This window comes from Quercus robur, chromosome 4, assembly GCF_932294415.1.
Source record: "Quercus robur chromosome 4, dhQueRobu3.1, whole genome shotgun sequence".
Classification (NCBI taxonomy): domain Eukaryota; kingdom Viridiplantae; phylum Streptophyta; class Magnoliopsida; order Fagales; family Fagaceae; genus Quercus; species Quercus robur.
Window position 1 is genome coordinate 73,755,768 of NC_065537.1, and position 24,082 is coordinate 73,779,849.

At 33.9% G+C, this 24,082-nt stretch overlaps 3 protein-coding genes and 1 pseudogene across 11 annotated transcripts; 2 read left to right on the forward strand and 2 right to left on the reverse strand.

Moving 5' to 3' along the window:
• The first annotated feature begins 4,946 nt into the window (after positions 1-4,946).
• Positions 4,947-9,341, forward strand: LOC126723670 (protein PELPK1-like). 9 transcript variants are annotated; one of them, XM_050427293.1, is made up of 4 exons: positions 4,947-5,098; positions 7,613-8,326; positions 8,390-8,485; positions 8,549-9,341. In XM_050427293.1, the coding sequence occupies exons 1-4, from the start codon at positions 4,996-4,998 to the stop codon at positions 9,085-9,087; spliced, it is 1,452 nt and encodes a 483-aa protein (XP_050283250.1). In that variant the 5' UTR covers positions 4,947-4,995; the 3' UTR covers positions 9,088-9,341. The 9 variants fall into 9 exon arrangements, with proteins under 9 accessions (XP_050283250.1, XP_050283252.1, XP_050283248.1 ...); XM_050427295.1 differs by having other exon boundaries at positions 7,613-8,644; positions 8,936-9,341; XM_050427291.1 differs by having other exon boundaries at positions 7,613-8,485.
• Positions 9,342-10,485: 1,144 nt separating this feature from the next.
• Positions 10,486-12,005, forward strand: LOC126723671 (pentatricopeptide repeat-containing protein At1g52620-like; annotated as a pseudogene).
• A 2,063-nt stretch (positions 12,006-14,068) lies between these two features.
• On the reverse strand, positions 14,069-19,958 carry LOC126722561 (CSC1-like protein At3g54510). The gene is made up of 6 exons (XM_050425711.1): positions 19,776-19,958; positions 19,686-19,714; positions 18,487-18,627; positions 17,375-17,438; positions 16,986-17,198; positions 14,069-14,387 (listed from the first exon to the last, which is right to left on the reverse strand). The coding sequence occupies exons 1-6, from the start codon at positions 19,956-19,958 to the stop codon at positions 14,118-14,120; spliced, it is 900 nt and encodes a 299-aa protein (XP_050281668.1). The 3' UTR covers positions 14,069-14,117.
• A 2,633-nt stretch (positions 19,959-22,591) lies between these two features.
• On the reverse strand, positions 22,592-23,626 carry LOC126722562 (uncharacterized). Its single transcript, XM_050425713.1, has one exon. The coding sequence runs from the start codon at positions 23,624-23,626 to the stop codon at positions 22,592-22,594; it is 1,035 nt and encodes a 344-aa protein (XP_050281670.1).
• Between the last annotated feature and the right edge of the window lie 456 nt (positions 23,627-24,082).

The window sequence follows — 24,082 nt, forward strand, 5'->3', positions numbered from 1 at the left end:
CGCTTCCTAGAGGGCTGCACAGCTATGGAATCAGCAATTAATAACGCACAATGGTCGGAAGTCGACTTAACCAAATGGAGGACTCTTGTTCCATTAAAGTAGTTAATCCAATCATTAGTAGCAAAGGCTCTATCTAACCTCAGATAAATGCGGTTATCCCCTTCTTGCATGTTGCACCATGTAAAATCCGGACCACAGTACCCTAAGTCTTTAAAGCCGCATGCATTAACCACCTCCCGAAACCCATCCATTTGCCTTTGAGGCCAAGGAGCCCCCCCCATTTTTTCCTCTCTAGACAGAATCTCATTAAAGTCATCGTAGCACAGCCAGGGGAGCTGAAACTTCCTATTCAATGCTGCAAGTTCATTCCAAAATTCCTGCCTTCTATGCGTTTCTGGATTCCCGTAGAAACCAGTAATTCTCCACCTAAAACCCGAGACTTGTTCTGAGACAATCGCATCAATATGGTTTCTTGAATAACCCATAATTTCCAAATCAACTTCTCTCTTCCACAGCAATGCTAACCCTCCTCCCCTGCCTTTTCTAGGCACTATCAACCCATTAACAAAATTTATTTTTTCCATAATTTTCTCCATAGCTTTCTTTTTAATTTTAGTTTCAGAAAGGAAAATAATATTGGGATTCCAACGTTGGACTAATTCGCCCAACACTCGAACTGTCCGGAGGTTCCCCAGCCCCCGGCAGTTCCACCCTAAGGAAATCATTATTCCCGACGGTGCTGCCTAGCAGCCACCGCCGTTTCCTCAAATAAATTTTCACATAAAAATACATTATTCTTACCTTCCTCATCACAGCTTCGCTTCTGGGGACGCCCTTCACATTCTGCCAGCATTTCAGTATCCTCACGTCTCTTAGTGCCTACTGTTATCTCCAGAGGCTTCATACCAGCTCCTTGGGCCTTTCCCACCTCTCTAGCCACTTTTTTTAACTTTGCCTTGCCCATCCCACTCTTCCCTTTGATTAGGCCAGCCAGCACTAATTCTTCCTCAATATTTTATGGTATGGGTTATAGGTTAGCTTTAACGATTGTTAAATTAAGTGTGCTAAATGCTAAATTTTTAATATTTAGCACACTAAACACTAAAAAACATACTCATTGAGATGTTCCAAATGTCATTTATATTCCAAATTGATAAAGCAAAAAACATATGTACTGTGCCGATGTGTACTTTTTCTAAGGGTAAATTTGTGAGTAGATTGATAGATAAAAGCTGTTTTTTTCTCGGCTATCTTGAGCATAATGGGAAATTTTGTGAATGGGCATAAGGTATTTGTAAAACTCGTCAACCCATGTATAGCTCATCACTTTATTGTGCATAAAAGCTAAATACAAGTGAAGAAACCCTTTGCATGCATCTACTAGATATATTTCGTACCTGTCAAATTGCGAAGCCTCCATTGTGGCTAGACATACCCATTTAATGTTGATCATTATAATTATAATCCTACAAGTATTGACTCTTGAGGGCTGGGATTGAGTCAACCAAATCTCCTTAAACGGAATAAAACACAACTTAGCTTTTAATAAAATCCCTCTACTCTAGGTTGATGTTTTGCCAAATACTCATTGGCCCAAAGCATTTTTCCCTTCAACCGGAGGATCTTGGTGGTTTCTCCAATAATGGCAGCTTCAGGAAATTTTTTTAAAGGGGTCATTAAAAAATTTAAACTAAACAAAATTTAATATAATTAAAGAGAACTTAAATACATCAAGTTATCAATAAATAAATAAAACGGAAATATATGAAGTTTTATAATTTCCTTTTATGAATTTTTATATTTTGAAATCATTACAAGATAGTTCAATAGTTCATTATTAGTTGTCAATATTTATTGTCAATGTAAGCAAATGTGACAATTTTATTTTGTTAAGTTTGTATAATTTTTTATTTTTTATTTTATGAAGTTGTTTATTATTTCTATAAAAATATTTTAAACTAAATGACAAAACTCAACCAATTGACATTGTATTAAATTGGTATAAACAGCCACACTCATCTACACATAAATAATACACTAAATGTTTATTTATGCTTGAACAATCACTAACATTACTATTTTTTCTTTTCTTGAATCACTAACTATATAACAAAAAATTATTATAATAACTACAAGAAAAATACCTTTTAGCGACAAATAATTTTGGACAGACCCAAAAAGCCCTAAAAAAAAAAATCCTATTTTTGATGGCAAAATAAAGCCCTCGCAAATGCTTGGTAAAATGTGAAACATTTGTGACCAACAAGAAAAGCTGTCGCAGTTATGTGTTGTAACTATCACAAATGCTAATATTTTGGAGAGAAATTTTCCCTCTATAGTATTTGCGAGGGACAATTAAAATCTCTCGCAAAAAGTGTATTATTTGTGACGGTTAAAACAACACCATCACTAATACTAAATTATTTGCGAGGGCCAAGATCAACCTTCACAAATAATCATTAAAATGTCAAAAATTTTGGAGGGAAATGTTCCACCAAATTATTTGTGAGGGACAATAAAAATCCCTTGTAGAAAGTTTATTTTTTGTTTGGGTTAAAAATATGCCCTCACTAATATTAAATAATTTTCAGGGGCCAAGATCGACCTTCACAAATAATCATTAAAATGTCAAAATTTTTGGAGGGAAATGTTCCCAACAAATTCTTTTCAAGGGACAATAAAAATCACTTGTAGAAAGTTTATTTTTTTGTGTGGGTTAAAAATATGCTCTCACTAATATTTTCGTCAAATTATTTGCGAAAGGCTATGAAAATCCCTCATAAAAAGTATATTATTTGTGAGGGCTAAAAAAAAATGCCCTCACTAGTAATAAATTATTTGTGAGGACTAAAATATTTTAAAGGGATCATTAAGAAACTTAAATTAAAAAAAAATTTAATAAAAAAAGAACTTAAATACATTAAGTTATCAAAAAAAGAAAAAAGAAAAAAAAGGAAATACATGAAGTTTTACAATTTCCTTTTACGAGTTTTTATATTTTAAAATCATTACAAGATAGTTCAATAGTTCATTATTAGCTACCACCGCACACCCTTGATGCGATGATTACTCCACAAGTTTAAGTGCTTGTGAGGTGGGGCAAAAGCCGGTATTTAAATCTCCAGGAGGGAACTTCATACACATATACACCTAAATTAGGTTAGAGTAGAATTTCTATCTTGTATAAAAAAAATAAATAAAAAATAAAAAAAACCATTATTAGTTGTCAATATTTATTGTCAATGTGAGTAGATGTAACAATTTTATTTTGTTAAGTTTGTATAATTTTTTATTTTTTATTTTATGAAGTTGTCATTATCTGTGTTATTATTTCTACAAAAATATTTTAAACTAAATGACAAAATTCAACCAACTGACATTATATTAAATTGGCATACATAGTTACACTCATCCACACATAAATAATATATAAATGCCTATTTAACCAATTAAATGCTTGAACAATCACTAACTTTACTATTTTTTTCTTGAATCATTAACTATATAACAAAAAGTTATTATTACATGATAACAATACACACACACATGTAACAAACCCTATATATGTGTTTCCTAATTATTAAATTATATAATATTTATACTATACACACGCAAATTCATACACATCACAATTCACACAAATAACATTGTAATAAAATAAAATAAAATAAAATAACATACACAATCAGTATCAGACACAACCTCACACACATATAATATAAATTTATAATAAAGAAAAATACTCACAACTCACAAACGTTTACTTTTTACTCTGAGAGTTGGAGATGCCGAGATACTTAGATAAAAAAGAGAGATAAAATGAGATTCATGAGAATGAGATAGTTAGATGAAAAAGATAGATAAGATGAGATTCATGAGAATGAGGTCAAAGATCTTAGAGAGAGAGAGGTATGTGATCTATGTTGTTGTTTAGTTAATTTTGGGATGGGCTAATTTTTGTTGATGTTTGGGTTTGTGCTGAGCTGAGCTAATATGTGATTAGGATGTGCAAGATTTAAGTTAGGATGTGCAAAAGTATTTTTTAAGGATAAACTAAAGTAAAAAAAATATTTTATATATATATATATATATATGTATGTATGTATATATTTAAAAATTTCAAGTAAGGGGGTTTAATTCCCCCAAAAATAAGCTAACTTCGCCCCCTGCTAAAATGTCATAAAATTCATAGAAGGCCCCAACAATAGAAGAGGAGAAATCCAACATTAGTTTTACCAACTCCTTCACGAAAGTTTTTTCCAACGCATTCAACATATGCCAAAACTAGTTTTCTCTATGTTTGGAGAGTGTTCTCTTTTTCCCTAATCACATACCTTCAAATTTGGTACTTTTGTGATTTGAAAGCATACATTCGCTATAGTAGGTTGGAAATTGTATCTTCCATTTCTTTTGCAGGTTTGCTGATTCAAGCACAATTCCGAAGTGCATCGCTAGCCTTCTTCTCTTATGTTGATATAAGTAGCGGACTCAACTTTCCTAAGTGGAACCCAGGTCCAAGGCAGTCCAATCAAAGTTTGACCCAAAAAAAAAAAAAAACCAACAACTATTATTGTAACATTTATCCTGTCATGTACATGACATGAGAGGAATAACATGTACAAGACCAAACCTGGAAATGGCATACGCGATGCATGTATATTGGTGGGGTTTTGCCAACTTGCCATCTTCGAAGCTAGGGCATAAAAGCAACAACTGTAAAGTACAGTATGTACAACTACATTTTCGGCATTTCGAGTAGCAAAGTCAGCCAGCACTGAAACTGTCATTTACCTTAAAGAGAAATAAATCAGAAAGGCCCCAAGACTATTCATGCAATGAAGCCCTTAGTTAGTGCTGCGTAGGTGAACCGATTAAACAGCTTTACTAAGCTCACAATATATAATGAGACCTACAAGACTCAAAAGTCTCAAAGTGACTCGAAGCTTGAAACAACTAGTAGAAGTGCAAAGCCTAAACTCTTAAGCACTGTTCACTATGAAGACTAGATCCTTTTGTCAAGGGGCTCTTCTGGGCTTCTTGGTGGTGTTCTTCTCGTTTGCTGTGAGCTGCTATGGTGAACCTGGTCAAGACTCTTCAGGTATATTTGCTCTCTAACATAATAAGAGTATTTTGCTCAGCTATTTTAGCCTAGCTCATAGCTGCTTCCTTCATTGTTTAAACATTAGGATTTGTAGACTTGTAGCTACTGCTTGTTGCTAATTTGTTACAGTTGCTAATAATAATAAAATTTTACTAAAATTAAACAAAAATATGAAAAATAAAACTGGCATCTATCTAGTGGCTAGTATAGTATTAGCAATATAAAAGATACAAAATATATATACATATATATATATATATATTTATATTTTTCCTAATACACTTCAACTCAATCATATATTATCTATCAAAATAGAATTCAATTTTTCTTTTAAATCCCAAAAAATTATCAGTAATAATATTGAAATTCAGATTTTGTTAGATCTTTCATTTAATTTGTTGAAAAATACAATATTCATAATTGAAAATACTGTTCATAATTGTAGAAGAAATTGGGAGGATTAGTATAATAAGTATGCTCACTTTATAAACAAATGGTTATGCTCATGATTTTCTAGTCCTTACTAATCATTGACACAATTCAAAAAAATTTTACAATTTTTTGAAGTCTAAATATCGCTCTACGTTATGATTATAATGGTGAATTTCTATTTTAGAACTAGTTTTTTCATAATTTGTGAAGTCTTTTTGATAAAACTTATTTATAACTAAAAAATATCATCAAATGTAATTAAAAATACTTATGTACCTCTTGAGAATCTAAAATTGAGCTAGTAATAAGCAACTCCATTATTGTTTCACTATAACGATGATTCAATTATTACAATTGAGAATGTAAAAAATATTAATCAATAATGATATTCAGCCATAAAGTTTTCTTGCTAATCGAAGAAAAAAAAAAAAAAAAAAAAAAAAAAAAACTAGACAGCCTATTATCTTTTAGGCGGGGCTAGATAGCATGGCAGCACCGAACTCTTAAATTTCTAAACTTTTAATTTCGGTTCCTTAAAAGCAAACAATAGAAGTGTTATACCGAACATATGTTCAAAATGCATATATGTGTGTGTGATTGTTTTTGATTTGTGTGTTAAAATAGGTTTTTTAAGGGGCCCACCAATCACAAATATAGGCTAAGTTTCAATTTTGGGATTGGCTTTCAATTTTGGAGGGGGGCGAGGGCGATATGTGAATTTTTTGAAAATAACTTAAAAAATTTATTAAAAAAATATACAATTTAAAACCTTTAAAGTCCCTCTGGTCTAGTGGTGGCTCCATCTCTCTATATATTTACCATGAAAACATTTAAACAAAAAGAAAAATTAATTGTCTATGGCATTCATTTTTCAAACCAAAGAAACAATCACAATACAAAGCTTATCTGAAAAGTAAAATATCACTCTATTTGTTTGGATGGAAAATGTTTTAATTTTTTGGTGTTTAGTATGGTAGAAGTCTATGAACAATTAAGCTCTGCACCAACAAAACTCTCCCAATATCTTTTGTTTCTTTGCCCCTTTCTCACCACAGATCAACTATCGATCCTTTTAAAAAAAAAAAAAACTCAAACCAATTACTTTTCCGCTTGATTTTTCACATAATACAAATGAAACAATGGAGTAAATATATATATATATATATATAAAGAAATAAAAAATATAATAGGCTATAAATTTATCTTAAATGGGTTTTGTAAAATGTAATATTACCACTCTTTTTTTTTTTTAGAGGAATACCAGTCTGTTTTGATTCCTTTCTTACTATACCTCATTTAATTTTTTGTTTAATTCACTTCTTTATAATATAGGAAGGATTTAATCACAATCTTATTTCAATATGTTGCCAAAAACTTGTAAAAGAAAATGTTTCAAGTAATATTTGCGGGCCCATGAATCATTCAGCACATGACATATGATTTGATGAAAAGAAAAATAATAACATATATAAAAGATATAAAAGATTACATGTCTATACAATAAGGTTAATCAAATCTTTTTGTCAAGAGATTTGTAATTCAACAGGTTGATACGTTTTGGTGTCCATAACATTCAGGGTATAAATTTCCCCTCTCTTATTGTAAACTATCAAAATTTTTTTTTTTTTAAGTGTTAATCAAGCCTCCCTTGAAGCTCACTACTGGAGACTTGAACTCTGGCTCTTACTCCTCATACCTCATAAACACTTATACTTGTAGAGTGACCATCGCATCAAGGGTTTGCGGTAGTAAATCAAGCCTCCCTTAGATGACTATAAGATTAATGTTAATCACGCCTCCCTTAAAAAAATTTCTAACACCACCAGCAATAGATATTGCTCTTAACATCGAAGGTTTCTTCATTCCAAAGCCATATTATATATCAAACGACAAAGAAAAGACGTCCTTGCATATGATATCATTCTTGTTGTTCCATCATATAATTTTAAATGACTGATCATCATGATAGTATTTGTTTTTATTTTTATTTTTATTTTTATTTTTAGAAGTGATAGTATTTTTGTGCTGGGCTTTGTGTATAATTCTAAATGATTCATTTTAATGTGTTTGTTTGTGCAGGGATTAGTTTAACCACTAAAGGAAAGTCTAACAACGAAGGGTTCAAAGCAAGCATAGATCTTGATAAAGGAAGATTCAAGAAACCTTTTCCATCACACATTCCAATCTTTAAGAAACCATCAATTCCCATCCTTGCAAATCCACACCCACCAAAAGTTCCAATTTTTAAAAAGCCACTTCTACCACCCATTCCTGCTTTCAAGAAGCCATTTCTTCCACCAATTCCAAATTTTAAGAAGCCACTTCTTCCACCAATTCCAATTTTCAAGAAGCCATTACCACCACATGGTCCAGTTGTGAAGAAGCCACCACATGTTCCAAATTTGAAGAAGCCGCTTCCACCACCAACTCCAATTTTCAAGAAGCCATTACCACCATTAGTTCCAGTTTTCAAGAAGCCACTTCCTCCAACTATTCCAAGTTTCAGGAAACCAATACAGCCACCAATTCCAGTTCTTAAGAAGCCATTTCCATCATTTAAAAAGCCGTTTCCATTTTATAAGCCGATTCTTCCACCTATTCCTAATTTCAAGAAACCACTTCCATCAATTCCAGGTTTTAAGAAACCAATTCTTCCACCTATTCCTGATTTTAAGAAACCACTTCCACCAATTCCAAGCTTTAAAAAACCACTTCTACCACCAATTCCAGGTTTTAAGAAGCCGATTCTTCCACCTATTCTTGATTTTAAGAAACCACTTCCATCAATTCCAGGTTTTAAGAAGCCAATTCTTCCACCTATTCCTGATTTTAAGAAACCACTTCCAACAATTCCAGGTTTTAAGAAGCCAATTCTTCCACCTATTCCTGATTTTAAGAAACCACTTCCACCAATTCCAGGTTTTAAGAAACCACTTCTACCACCAATTCCAAGTTTTAAGAAGCCGATTCTTCCACCTATTCCTAATTTTAAGAAACCACTTCCAACAATTCCAGGCTTTAAGAAGCCAATTCTTCCACCTATTCCTGATTTTAAGAAACCACTTCCACCAATTCCAGGTTTTAAGAAACCACTTCTACCACCAATTCCAAGTTTTAAGAAGCCAATTCTTCCACCTTTTCCTAATTTTAAGAAACCACTTCCACCTATTCCAGATTTTAAGAAACCAAATCTACCACCAATTCCAAGTTTTAAGAGGCCAATTATTCCACCTATTCCTGATTTTACGAAACCACTTCTACCAATTCCAAGTTTTAAGAAGCCAATTCTTCCGCATATACCTGATTTTAGGAAACCATTTCTACCACCAATCCCAGGTTTTAAGAAACCAATTCTTCCACCTCTTCCTGATTTTAAGAAACCATTTCTACCACCAATTCCAGGTTTCAAGGAGCCACTTTTGCCACCTATTCCAAGTTTTAAGAAACCACTCCCTCTTATAAAGCCTTTGCCTCAATTTCCAGGTTTTGGAAAGTCATTTCCACCATCCATTCCAATTCCCAAAGCAATAGTCAAGAAGAAACCTATTCCTTAGAGAAAAAAAATTATAGATAGATATTGTAATAAAGGAAAATGGTGGTGATTGTTTGGTACGCGTATAAGTTATCGAAAATGCCAGAGTCAATGAAAATGTTCACAAAAAATTGTACTCCCTCTCACATTTGAAGTGCAGTGGGACATAGTTGATGTGAAGGCTCGTGTAAAGAGAGTGAAAAAGTCTGTGTATTTTTTTGGTGCATCCAGCACTGCTCATAAATTAAATAAATTTGTTATCTTGTTATGTGGCTACCATCAAATAAAAAAAAGTGGACAGTGCTCGCTAAAATGAAAATGCTTCCAAATTTATTTCCCACATACAATTAACTACCGTTTCTCCACACTAATTGAACTCCCCCCACCCCTTACGAGAGTGTTTAGTGTTCACTAAAATGATTAATAATTTTTTTCTTGACACCATGCTTGATCTTTTTTTCTTGACACTAATCAGTCGTCCCATTTAGTTTCCCTTCACTCATATTGCAAGTCAACTAAAAAAAAAAAAAAAAAAAACCAAACAAAAAAAAAAGTCATTGATAACTCATACTTGACCTTGGGTATGACAATGCTTGAAAGGAATAATTAGACCCCTTTCATATATTAAGAAGTGAGTTTCTAAATTATTTCTATTAATGAATTATGCAAATCTGATTAGTACATATTAATCATCACATATTACCATATTGATATATAAAAAGTAATAAAAATAAGGTAAAGAACACAACATATAGTGATGAAGTGGACAACTAATAGATAACATCCACACAAAACCACCATATAAGAGTCAACTCCAAGATAAGAAACTGGCTTTTGTATGTTGTGAGTTGTGTGATATTAGACTCGGGTTGCCACTCTCCTGTTTGTGTTTCAGTCCTGTGTCTTTCTAAAAAAAAAAAACTCCAAGATAAGAAGGAATTTCACTATTAAAATTGAAGTTTCCAACCAAATCAGACTCATGATCCTAGTCTCTATCTTGAAGATAACTTTTACTAACACCCCATAATTTGTTCCAAATAGCTTGGACTCTTCTTATTTGAAATATTCCACGCGAATCACATTTGAGCTCAAGGACTGCTTTAAAGATTCTTATCCGCTCTAGAACTGAGAAGGGACTATGACTTTAGCTTAAATCACCAAACAAAAAATTCATCTTGAGATTTTAAATTTGAGTTGACGGATTAGTGAAACTAGGATTAAGAATTTCTCTTTTTTACTCAAAAAACAAGCTCTCTTACTAAATCTCTATTTTGTACATTCAACATACACATTTTTTTAAAGAACGTAGAAATGTGTAAATTGAATTTACAAAATTGTTTACATTCTTCAATAAATTGTGTACATTTAATAGTTTCATTGAAAAATTGTGCATGTTGAATATACAAAATTGTAACTTATAACTTATAATACTCTTATTAATGGCTGTGTAAAAAGCAGAAGGTTGAAGAAGCTTATCAATTTCTAGAGCAGGCAATGAAAAGGGGTTTAATGCCGAACAAGTTTTGTTATACTCCTCTTATACATGTTTATTGTAGACAAGGGGAATACTCTAGGGCCTTAGATTTTCTTATTAAGATGACAGAATGAGGACATAAGCCTGATTTGGTTTCGTATGACATTCTCATCCATGGACTTATTGTCGCAGGGGGAGGTTGTGTTGTATTGGCAATGCGAGAAAAAATGTTGCAAAAGGGAGTATTGCCTAATGATGGTATTTATAATGTTTTAATAAGTGGGCTTTGCAAGAAAGGGAGGCTTCCTACTGCCAAGTTGCTCTTTGCTGATATGCTTAACAAAAAATGTACAACCTGATGCTTTTGTTTATGCCACTTTGGTGGATGGGTTTGTCAGAAATGGTGACATTCAAGAGGCCAAAAAACTCTCTGAACTCGTAATTGAAAAGGGTATGGACCCTAGTGTTGTGGGGTATAATGCCTTGATAACAGGTTTTTGCAAATTTGGAATGATGAAAGATGCATTTTCTTGCATCATTAGAATGAGGAAAGGGCATCATGTTCCAGATGTATTTACTTATACCACCCTTATTGATGGGTATGTAAAGCAGCATGACTTGGATGGTGCACTAAAGATGTTTGGGCTAATGGGGAAAAAGAGATGCAAGCCAAATGTGGTCACATACACTGCCCTCATAAATGGGTTTTGCGGCAAGGCAGATACCAATAGAGCTGAAAATTTTTTCAGAGAGATGCAATCTTGTGGATTGGAGCCTAATGATGTCACATACACTATACTTATTGGGAGGTTTTGTAAAGATTGTAAAATTGCAAAAGCTGCCTCCTTTTTTGAATTGATGTTGATGAGCAAGTGCACTCCTAATGATGTTACGTTTCATTATCTTGTAAATGGGTTTGCAAATATTGCACTGACTGCAATTCCCAAGGAAAGCAATGAGCTTCAGGAGGTTGAGAAGTCTATGTTTTTGGATTTTTTTGGAAGGATGGTGTCAGATGGATGGGTTCAAGTAACTGCTGCATATAATTCTATTATCATCTGCCTTTGCCAATATGGAATGGTTAAAATTGCTTTGCAGTTGTGTGATAAGATGAACGGTAAGGGTTTCCTTGTAGATTCTGTTTCTTTTTCTGCCTTGCTACATGGCATTTGCTTGGAAGGAATATCAAAGGAATGGAAAAACATTATCTCCTGTACTTTGAACGAACATGAGCTCCAAACTGCTGTCAAATACTCACTAAAATTAAACCAATATCTTCCCCGAGGAAGGTCTTCTGAGGCTTTACTTATTTTAGAAGCCTTGATTGAAGACTACAAGTCTAATGATCAACAAGCCAAAGTCTTAGTGGCTAAGGAAGAAGAAAAAAAAATTGAAATCCCTCATCTTGCTCTGTTATAAATATAAGAAATTTGGACCAACAAATTTTTGTGGTATCCCTAAATATTGCCATCACTTAATACAAAATTCTCAAACTCCTTTCATCTTCTTCGTTAATATGATTCAGGTAACGGCGTTTGTAGATTTAACGGCCAGTCGGCGACTATATCGGCGAGTGCGCCACTGTAATAGGCGAGGAGAGAGATATAGTTCATCACGTAACGTGTCAATGGGTGGACCCCACCGCCTGGGACTGTAGCTTTTGACGGGTCTTTTTGAATGGCGGTTTCGAAATCCATTAACATTGTACGCACCGCATCGCCGAGTTTGATCAAGGAATTAATGGCCTGTGATCGGACGGTGGAGGTTGACTCGTACGAGAAGATGGATTGGATTTCAGGCAAGAGATCTGATATTGCTTCGTATAGGTCCAGAGTGCGAAACATTTTCTCGGGGGTTTTCTTGCACTTTGCCACGGTTTCCGGGAATCCAAACAGGATTAGTGCGGCCTCTTTGGAAATCTCAGAGAAGCAAGACTCTCTGATAGAATCTGAGGCTGAGAAAACGTGGTCGCAGAAAATTCTCTCGCCGTAAAAGAGTGTTTTCACGGCGACCTTCACTGCGTTCAACCAGGTTTTGATTTTGAACGAACATGAGCTCCAAACTGCTGTCATAAAGTGATGGATTTCTTTGCTTTTTGAGGAATCATTTTATATGAATCATATAAAAATATTTTGAAGGACCAAATATACCTGGATAGAGTAATGATGGAATGTGGGGAGAAAACGTTTCTTGCAGTACTCATTAAACATCAAAGTGAGCAAGAGCAGTGGAATTATTGATATGGAAGCAGCTGGCATTGACTTGAGTCCGAAAAGACCAATCATGGTAATTTGCATGAGAACAATTGCAACAAGAATATAGTGATGAATGTATGGCCAGTATTGTCCACATGTCTCGTACACAATTGCATATACATCTTGAATCTGCAAAACATATTTTTATTTATAAGCCTTGATATTGGTAAGTTGGAAAAATAATGTTGTTAACAAAAGAAAATCATTGGCTTTCAAGGTGTATATCAATCCTCACAATGACTGAAACAAATGTTAATAGTTCCATTCGTGGAAGTGTGGAAACAAGTTTGATGTTAACTCAAGACAAAATGTTCAATACATAATGGAAAGTTAAATATGTCAAGATAATTTATCCCTTATCAAAAAAATTTGATAATATTTTAAGGACTTTTTAGCAAAAGTTTTGATGATAAAATGATTGTTCCCTAAGGGTCATTAGTTATTTTTTGGTTGGTTATGGACCTTATGCAGAAGTAGGAATAATGTATAATACATCAGCATTGCAATGATAACTTCTTCCATAGGCATCTTTTTCTTCTCCTTTTCAGGGGAAAAGAATAAAGAAAAGAAAAACGGCCAAGACACTACCTGAATTTTAAAAAACCAGATTTTCTGCTTACTCTGTTTGTTTCAACAATGATGTTTTCTAGAAAATGAGTCATTTTTCAAAAATGATTTTCTATAAAACTATTTCATTTTTCAATGTTTGGTAGTAATTTTAAATGAGTTGAAAAACAATTTCCTAACTTCCTTTATTTAGCTTGCTATGAGATAAAGTTGTTTTCCAAAAAAATTTAATGGAAAACAATGTCTAAAAATAAGTCATACTTTCTATGTTGACCAAAGATAGTTTTCCTTTGACTCATATTTTTTTATGCTACCAAACACTGGAAAACACGGAAAACTATCTTTACACAATGTTTTCCATCGAAACAAACGGAGCATTAAGTCTAATAGTATATAATCAAATATTGAATGAAGAACAGGCATTCCTTGGAGATTGTGATAAGCCTGATAATATATAGACTAAATGCATGCAAATGAAACGAGTGTCGCACAATAGAGACAAAAGCTAATGTTACAAAATATATCTCCTAACAAAATTCTCTCTCTCACACACACACCCAAAAACTAATACAGTTATTTTACGTTCTTAATTTTTGTGTTCATGTCACACTGAAGTTTGAAGAATTTTTAGCAACTGTTACTCGGTTGCAGACAAAAGCAATAAGTAGAAAAGATTCCACAGATATTATTTATCCCAGAAGAAGCACAGCAGGAACAGAGTCATTACATTAATTCTACAGCCATGACTGGAGGAAATCATTTCTTCAGTTTCTCATATTTGGCAATTCCTTGAACAGCAGTGACTGGGATAGCAAAGAAAATTGTAAGAAGTGATGCTGCAAGAACAACTCCAATTTTGTAAAGTGGAAGTATTCTATATGGAATTGCCAAAGTCCTCCATGATACATCCCTTGGTTCTGGAGCCATTTCGGTGATCCATAGAAGTGGATGTGAGTGCTGCTGAGATTGAGCGGCTAGTGCAGCACCACAACGAGACTTGAATATAACGAAGGCAACAGGTTGCTCCTACAAAAATACAATAACTCAGGAAATGTATATTTGAAATATCTTCAAAAAGGCAAAGAACATTCACAATACAGTTATACTCCTAAAAATATATAGTTTGAGCAAACCTGCCTTGACTTCATATTACACAGGACACAAAATCCCTTAGGTATTTTATATATATATATATATATATATATTTTATCTTAATGGTTTTTTTTTTGAAGGGGATCTAAGATGATTTTATTAAACATTTTTTTGCTCATACTAGATGATTGGGGCGTAAAACAGTATTTGAAAAGAATCATATGCATGCTGTTATGAAGTTTCTCAATGGAACCTCATCATGACGAGTATCCCTGCACCATTACGACTTCCATAGAACACCCATCACAATACCAGTTGGGCTATATTGTTTAGAGAACCATACGTGCCTATTCTTCACCACTGCCTTTCAGCCACCAACACCAGCACTACTGCAACACAACCACCTAAGCAAATTCCTACTCTTCAAATCTTTTCATATCCCTCTCAAGCCTCAAGCAATGCCCTACAAGTTTTACCTAAGTGGCCTGAGTCTAGGCAAATGCATGAGTAATACCTATTCAAACAAAGAGTTAAAGTACTGTATGTATATATGAATGGTGTTCCCAATTTCCCACTTGGCCACCTAAGCATGTATTGAAAGATAGGTATATCAATATTTCTTAACCTAAAATACTCATGGTTTCGTGCTTATGAAGGAATCCGAAAGTATCTAAGCTAGCCAAACCAGAAGATCATGAACAGTGAATTTTACTAGGTGTAGCAGATTATTAAGAAGTAGAGTGACTTCAGCTATACCTAAAACATTCACTTTATTCTGTTTATCAAGTACTCCACAAGTATCTAAGCTTGAAAAACCAGAGGATCATGACAATTATATTTAACTATGAGGAGTTCAACAGATGCTTAATTTTATCACATGTAAAATGAGTCTAGAAAACACAACACAAATTCACTAAGGCAGCAACTTCAGATTCTAGAAAAGAAACAGCCGCCCATTGTAGAAAAAGACTACATCTGGGAAGAGTGAAAACTATTCCTTCACAAACTTCCTAAAGTTATAAATTATTAGCGCAGTACTTTACTTTGCACACTTCTCTAAATCAAAATGCAAGGAAACCTATCCAATTAGCTTAACAGAGAAAATGCTGCAAATACAAACTGCAACGTTGTTGAAAGCATAGGAGATGAAATGCAAATACCATACAGGTATTCGAATAGAAAAGTACATGACATACAACAACAACATAACCTCTTAATCCTAAACATTAGGGTTAGCTATGGATCCTCAACAGACTAACTACGGTTCTGTATAGGATCCATTCATAATAAAGTGACTAAACCTATTGCAACCCTTCTCTTTTTTTTTTTTTTTTTTTTTTTTTGTGGGGGGGGGGGGGGGGGTGGGGGGGGTCTTGGGACCAAATATGAGCAAAATGGACAACACTAATCACCAACATTAGCAGTGAGCAAAATTGAAAATGTCCATGTCTCCAACATTGGAATAAATCATAACTACTGCCACCAACATAATTACCTTTTGCTTGATCACAATTTCATGCTGTAATTGGCTTATCTTTTCACAAAATACTTGAAGGCTGTCCTCGTGCAAGGATATCTTCACAGCATCTTCTCGAGATCCATCCAAGAGCAAAGTTTCTCTCTTATGTTTGTTAGCTGTGGGCCTCTCTCTCAAGTCCTCTATCTTTCTTGAAATAGATTCTGCCTGGCTCTACATTTAATAATATCTGTAAGAGGTGCCCATCACAAACAGGAAAAAACTGAAAGGGCAGGAGATCTCATGTGTTGCTGAGATAAAATAAGGATGTTCACAAAATATCATATTTTTACTTGAAAATTCCACACGTACTAAGTGAAAACAAAATCACCATCTTCAAAAAGTCAAGCCAGAGGACTAATGACAAAAGTTGATTTTTGTTGTAAGATACTGCAATCATTTTATGTATTACCACTGATTTGCACTTGTCATTTTACATCTTTCATTAGAAATGTAAAAAAAAGAAAAAAGAAAAACAACACTCTTTGAGGCCAATTCTGTGGGACCAAAACTAAAATCTAATTACAAAGGCTATTCTTAAACGTAGAAAACACTCATGCAAACAAGGCTAGAGCCCTACATGCAGCAGTATGATTATGTAAATGGACTGAAAATTCAGCTTAAGAGACCCTCCCATCACAACTCAAATACACACACACACACATATGTAATTTTTTTGAATTATAATAACCTGAACAGGTTGTTGCAGGGATGATATCAGTGCCACCCAACATATCCACACTTCTAGTGTGAAGGTCTCAGAGCCTCTTGGAAAAACACCCCAAAAAAATATAGATACTTTTTTAAGAGACTAACAGTTGTGATGACATCCTCAACAACTATCCATCAACTGTTGAAGAAAAATAACTAAGAAATAGAATCGTAGATGGAAAATATAGATCTGCAAGAAGGAAGCTGTGGGCTCATGGACAACTGAAGGCAAATGCAGCAAATACTGACATAGCCAATAACATGGATGTTCAATAATTAGCACCTTCAAACCATTCAAAACTTACCAACAACACTTCAAGATCTTTTTCTTTGTATACCATTTGATAAGAATGATAACTGTATGGATAATGTTTAGAGAAGAAGTGATCAACAGAACACCCACGAGCCTTGTGTTCTGAGCAAATGGGAATTTCCCGAACAAGAATAGTAAACTGGTCAGGTCGATGCCTAATCTTCTGAAGTTGTTGAATCCTTTTAACCAAAATTTCATCATATTCCTGAGGTGAAAAAAAAAATTATGAAGTCACCTGTAATGTTTACTTAATACAAAGAGTGAGTGTTGCTTATGCAATGACTGTCAGCAGCATTCCTCCAATCCAAAATACCATGCATTAAGTGGTTTTGTGGAGTAAACTACTAATTATATAGCTAGATATCTAACTGAAAAACTTACCTGATATAGTAGGTATAAGCCGTAGAAAGATAAAATCCACAAGCATGAAAAATGCACCCAAAGCCTGCAGATTGGAATAGGAAGAAACACAGTAAGCAAATTTTCTTTTAATGTTGTCAGTTCAGCTTGTATAAATAAGATAATATGTGATGCTACCAAAAGAAAGAAAGAGTTAAACAAGTATGATACAAGCATTTATGTTTTCTAGTTGTGTTTGAATACATATATGCACTTTAACACCATGCATATAGGCGTTATGAATTAAAACATGGAGGTAGCTTCTTGGTACTAGAAGCACAATTAAACTTTTTATTTTTATTTTTTGCTAAGCTAAAACCATATTTTTTTAGTAAATTCATAAATAATCTGAAACCAGAGAGTTTGGTTCTGGATGCTCACTAAGTAATTTTTTTTTTTTTTTTTACTTGTGGAATCAGTCCTAGAAATGTATATATTAGTGTTCATTGTTCAGAGAAGTCTTAATAATACTACTCTTGCCTTCCTCTAATTAAGCTGATACAATAATGGTCTTGCCATCACGAATTTTAATGATAACAGATACCAAAGGATGATACAGAATTACTCTTAAAACTTGCATTCACAAAATTTCATTTAAAGGAAAATGGCAATCATTAATTCACCACTTACAATGGTATCGTAAAAGAATTTCTCTGCTGAGCATTACATGGTCAACGATATCCAACTGTCCATATCAGGTACAAAATGCTACAAAATGTTTCATCTAACATTAGAAGTGAGATAACATCACTCAGTAAATTATCGAATCCATTTATTTAAGTCAATTTAACAAAATCATCTTGCATATTTGGCATTAATCCACAAATTTGTGTCCTTTTTTTTTTCTCTTGAACATAAAATATCAGAACATCATCCTGGAGCATAAGATTTATTTATTTATTATTATTTTTTAAAACTCCCAACATTTTAGGATCAATAGCCAGAGTTGACAATGATAGCCACACATTCTTATGTTTTAGACTTGGAACTGAAATCTGAAAATAACTTGGAAAAAAAATTATAGCAAGATGTGCAAAATTTACTTCATGCCAGTCTTTGTAAATGTTTTATGTGCAAGGTTAAGAGAGTCTCACCTGTTAGAACCAGGAGTAATGTTAGATATTGTAAAAGAATCCAAGGAGTGATAGCTCTGGTATGGTACATCCTGGCCATTATAATTTACTAGGAGAAGTACCACCAACCCCACAAGAGAGCATACAAAAAAAAATTTGATACTGCAAAACAAGTACAATTAGAATAATGAAAATCTAAGAGCATGCATCATTATCAACAAAATTTGTAACTAGAGTATACATAGCATTGTTGATATGCTAAATCATTTTTCATAAGTCATTACAAAAATATCCCATCATTAATTTCTTAGAACTAACTGCATTAATTTCTGGAATGTTCTGCCCAAAAGGGTTTGCTCAAGTAAAAACACACCCCATAAAACTGAACGCATAGACTAACTCTAGTTATAAACTTATAATACTCAAGATTTAACACATTTTCTTTAAAATGCAGCCAATCAGATTTCTGTTCTGTAGTACAGGAAAGGAAGTTCACACTTTAGACATGAGCATGGTGAAACATTTGTAATTCAGAAAATATTCAGCATTCAGTGATTCAAATCGCAAGTATGGAGCATGACATGAAAATAAAAAAAAGATTTATTTTAGGAGAGCCATTGAAATACTGGTAAATATTCTTACACACTCCTTACTGTACACTCCTTGCACACACAATATCCATAATTTCACACAAGCTTCCACATTTTTAAGCATGTCCACATGTAACACATGAAATGAATGGTGTGTACAGATGATGTACACTAACTGGTACACAATAATCAGTAATGTGCCCTTAAAATATAAGCTTTTCTTTTTCTTTTGGGCTTAAAACAAAATCAACAACATAAGTATAGATTTTCGTTCCAACTCCAATGAATTGAGATTACCCCTGAAAGATCCAGAAATCTTTATTGTTTAACATATGCTTAACAATCAGTAGAGATCTCAATTGGTTCAATAAATCAAACAGTTTAGTGTCGAAGCTTTATACCCTCCAATTTTACACATTGACCACTTCAAATTTTAAAACAAACAACATTGACCCAACAATTGTTTGCATATCATTTATATATATAGAACCCAAAAATATTCCAACCACCCAAAAATAAACTAGTGCCTCCCTTCCTTTCATATATATATATATATATATACACACATTGTGAAAATCAACCTTGAACAAAAAACTAAAGGTTAGCTATTTTTTCCCATAATATCTTTACAGTCTGAAATCCAAAGAAACCCCACAAAACTGAATTGTATAAACAAAATAAAGCAGTACTAAGTGAATGAGAGTTCATAAAAAAGCAAACATATTCAGAAACATATAAAAACTGACCCGAACTTGAAGAGTCTGATGATGACAAGAGCGTCAAGGCCACTGGAGTCAAGAATTTCATCTTCAGTGACGCGAAAAGCGCGAGGAATCCAAGAGACAGAAGGGAGGAAGCGACGGAAAGAGAAGGTTTGATCATGGAAGTGAATCTATTGGCCATTGGAGAGGCGACGAGCGTAGTATATGGGAGCGAATGAGGGCTGTTTCTTGAAGATGGAGAAGAGGGTGAGAGTCACTAAGGCCAAGCCTATGTTAATGGCTGCCGAAGCAAACAGACTATGGGGGTTCATTTTTTTTTTCTTTCGCTTTCACAATCACACACACAGTGAAAGAGATCTCTCGCTTTGTAAGTTAAGAAGTGTAACAGTGTAACATACACACAGACAAACACAGAGGTTGCCACTTGCCACCTTTGGTGATATACGTGGCAGAGTTGCACGTTGAGGACAACGTAAGACAAGCGTAACTGCTTTGCCTGCATGCGTGCTAAATTCAAGTCTGATTATTCATAGAATTTGCTCAGTTTTTATACTAACTGTTTCAAAAAAAAAAAATTTATTTTAATTTATTTTATTTTGATAATTAACTGTTGGAAAAATGGTTTTGATAATTGTTTGGGTGGCTAACTTTGGACCAAAATAAAAGTAGGACTTGTATGTTAATTTGGGATGCGTCTGAGTTATAGGACATGTTCTTTTTCATAAGAAAATTATTATTATTATTATTATTTTTAGAGTTTCACAATCTATGGCGTGTGCTCTTGAGCTAACTTGAATATACTTAACAAGAATAGTATATTTGCTTTAAATTATTAAGGAATGAATGAAAAAATAACTCAAAAGTACTTATGTTTCCCTAATAAAAAGTTAGAAATCCTAAGGTGCCAATTTGATTATAGATAAAATTAGTATATTTATTTGAATCAAATAGGAAAGGAAAATGGACTAATATACAAGGGAGTTGGCCATAGGGTCCTAAGGACACCTCACTCTTTGGGGAAGGAGGAGGACCTACTTATAGACATCCTATTTTGTATCCTAGTATAACTTAAGTCATCAGTCCGTAATAAGGAAGTTTGGGTAATTAAGGGGCTGTTTGGTAGACTTGTTTAAACATATGTTTTTAGTTTTTAAACAACATTATACGTATTTTTATACACTTTTTTACTCACACGTATTTCCACACATATTTTCAAACAATAAAACACATGTTTTGAAACACATATACCAAACACTCTCTAAGTATTTTCAATAGTTCGAAAATAACCACAACTCAAAAATGTTCAAAATCAGTTCAATTACATTGTTGAACATAACATTTGTTCACTTTTTAAAACAATATCTCTTGAAGCTCAACCAATTTTTGTAAGAATTGTTCCATTAATAAGATATCTAAGGCTTCAAAATATGCTAAACTTTGACTTAATTTGGATTTTTAATGGGTAAGATATGTCAGTTTGGAGTTAGGACAACAATGTTTGTTTGTGCACATTTGATTGGATTGAATTATTTGGATGTGTATTGTGCAAGTGTGTATTGAGCCTCACATTAGGTGTTTACCACATAGATCTTGGGTTTATAAGTGATGTTAGGATTTTTCTTTTGTAATTAAGCATTTTCATGAAGTTACTGAGTCAAAGCATAAGTAACTTCCATAATATCTACAAATATTCTTTTTAGATCTTAAGTTCTATGTTTTTGTTATATTATGTTTTTAATTGTGAAAGTGATAAGGTGAATAGCGGCTGCATAATAGGGCCAATCTTGGATGGGTGAAGTGTTACTTTTCAATCTATTAACTTATTTGCAATTCAATAGTAGAATCAACAGGTCAAGAGGGAGAGTTGAGTTGCCCCAACCCCGTGGACAATGGACACACACACACATTCATGGCATATTGATTAATGATTATAGTATTTCTACCTTTTGATTAACGTTTGAGTACAAGAACAAACTATGAATTACAATTTGTCGTTCGGCCTACTACGTACCAATTTTACCAATTCCTCAATCTCTAAGTTCAAGTAGTTAATTAAATTCGACTATGCGTGAAGAAGGAGGTAGACAGCCCATGAGGTCCATTACTAAACATTACATAATTTTGACTCTCTCTTGAAATGATATTCAATTCAAAATGAATTAAATTAGCATTTGGTTGAGAGCATATGTATCATGATGTGCATCTATATGCATCAAGTGTGACACGTGGGATGAAATTAATTAGCTGGTTTGATTTAAAGGGGTTGAGTGAAAACAGGAATATTAAGAATGCTTAATACTTAATCTCATAGAGCGTGAGTTTATGGGATCATTGACAAAAGGATCTTATCTAATCCAAGCATAAAGTTGGGTGCTTAATTTGGAGGTATAGATGAAGATTCATAAAGAAACCTATTAAAAGTTGTTTAGAAGGAGAGGAAGATAGAGAGAGAATAAGGAATGGGCAAAAGAAGAAGAAAGGTCTAGGTCCAAAATGCAGTGTATAATTCTACAATTCTAACCTATCCAACATGGAATATTGCTCATATTGGATAGTCAGTATTAACTCATGCGGATAAATAGAAAAAATTTAGAGCGGTGCTTATTTATAATTGCAAGTCAAGAATTTACTGCAAAAAAAAGAGTGTGCGTACTTTGTGAAAAATAGTAAGTGTGCACTAGCCATTACCCAAAAGCTTTGATCAAAAATAGCACAATTTTACTAGAACAGTCAAAAATTCACATAAAATTTCACAAGTATTTGTAAAATGGATTCTTATGGGGAAGGATATATACTATGGTAGGAGTATATATCTTAGATGACAAGGACATTAGACTTTCGTATTTCAGTTGGAACTAAATCTTCCGAAGGCTCCATAGCCTTCTTGCCAAGCTTAAGCAAACTCCCAGTGACCAAAAGTGCCTTAGGATTGATATCATGCATAGACCTTGCATACAAACTATTACATGCTGCCCATGCCGCATCAAACAGTTCTTTGTTTTTCGTGTTCCCCATAAGGCAGTGACCAAGAATTCTCAATACAGGTTGTAGCAACTCCCATGGCAATGGAATCCTTCCCTCTTTACGACCATTTGACTCGCTCTCCTTGTTCAAGTCCCTGTCATCATTATTATTGTCTTGACCAGCCCAAACCACACAAAAGTCACAGAAATCAATCTTGGACCCAACTGGCATATGATAAATCTTGCTGTGGTATGGTTCTAAGGCCACCCCAACTATTCTGGCTCTTCTCGTAGACCTTACAGTCCCATGTGGCTCCAAACTAGGAGATATGACTGCTAGGTTAAGCTCTGTGGAGTTGTTGTTAATGGGTGCTTTGGCTTCATGGTAAACACTGGGAAGTGACAAGTTCGGTATGTTCATGGTTATGGGTTGGCCTGCACGCGAGGTGGTCTCATGGGCATAGAGGGCTAGAAGGACGGCCTCAAAGCCGGCAAGGGGTTTGTGGAGTGCAACACGGGAGAGGTAGATCCCTACAATGATGGGGAGGAAGCGGAGGACAATGAGTTGGAGGTTAGGGTCACCGGATTGAAAAGTGTCATAAAGCCAACGACAAAGGTTGTTGTCACCAGCTCCAGAGTTGGGTTCACGAAGGAGGGAGGATACTTGGGAGGCAACTTGGGGGTCATGGAGAAGAGAGAAAGCAGGGTTAGGGTTGGAGGAGGAGATAGAAAAGGAGAGGTTGGATGGAAAGGATGAGAGAATGGAGGAGAGAGATTCAATGGCCGATTTGGTTTTAGATAGGGAGTCCAATGATATGGAGGGTTTATGTTCTGAGGTCGGTGTCAAGGTGGAGGATGGGGTGGTGGGTTCTAAATGATCAGACATTTTAGAAAAGAAAAAGAGAATATATTGGATTGTTTTTCAATTGAACTATTATGGGTGATTAACTATAGTTAGCTAGGGAGCATTTCAATTATGAGTAATGCTACAGTTACAAATTATTTTATAATATTTTTACAAAATATTGATGAAAGCAATCTCTTATTAGTTTTTATCTAGGTCCATAATTAATATTACTTTTTTATTTACTAATAATCACTTACCATATTAACAGTTTGTAAAAAAAATTGTAAAATAGTTTGTATCTCTAGCATTATTCTTCAATTATATTATTACATTCATGGATGATAAATTAACTGAGGATAAACATTTCAATTGTAGAAAGAGTAAATTGCTCAAAAAGGGAAATTGTCAAAGTAGATTAAAAAAATGTGAGTTATTGGAGGAGAGACAATTAAGGCAAAAAGATTGGATCGTCCTTTACCTTCCTGTCCTTTTCCT

Coding starts and splice junctions, on each gene's coding strand:
- LOC126723670 (XM_050427286.1), top strand. CDS start 4,996: ATGAAGACTAGATCCTTTTGTCAAGGGGCTCTTCTGGGCTTCTTGGTG. Junction 5,099..7,612: donor ACCTGGTCAAGACTCTTCAG/GTATATTTGCTC, acceptor TTGTTTGTGCAG/GGATTAGTTTAACCACTAAA.
- LOC126722561 (XM_050425711.1), bottom strand. CDS start 19,958: ATGGCCAATAGATTCACTTCCATGATCAAACCTTCTCTTTCCGTCGCT. Junction 19,715..19,775: donor TTTTATATGTTTCTGAATAT/GTTTGCTTTTTT, acceptor TATACAATTCAG/TTTTGTGGGGTTTCTTTGGA. Junction 17,439..18,486: donor ATTACTCCTGGTTCTAACAG/GTGAGACTCTCT, acceptor TCCAATCTGCAG/GCTTTGGGTGCATTTTTCAT.
- LOC126722562 (XM_050425713.1), bottom strand. CDS start 23,626: ATGTCTGATCATTTAGAACCCACCACCCCATCCTCCACCTTGACACCG.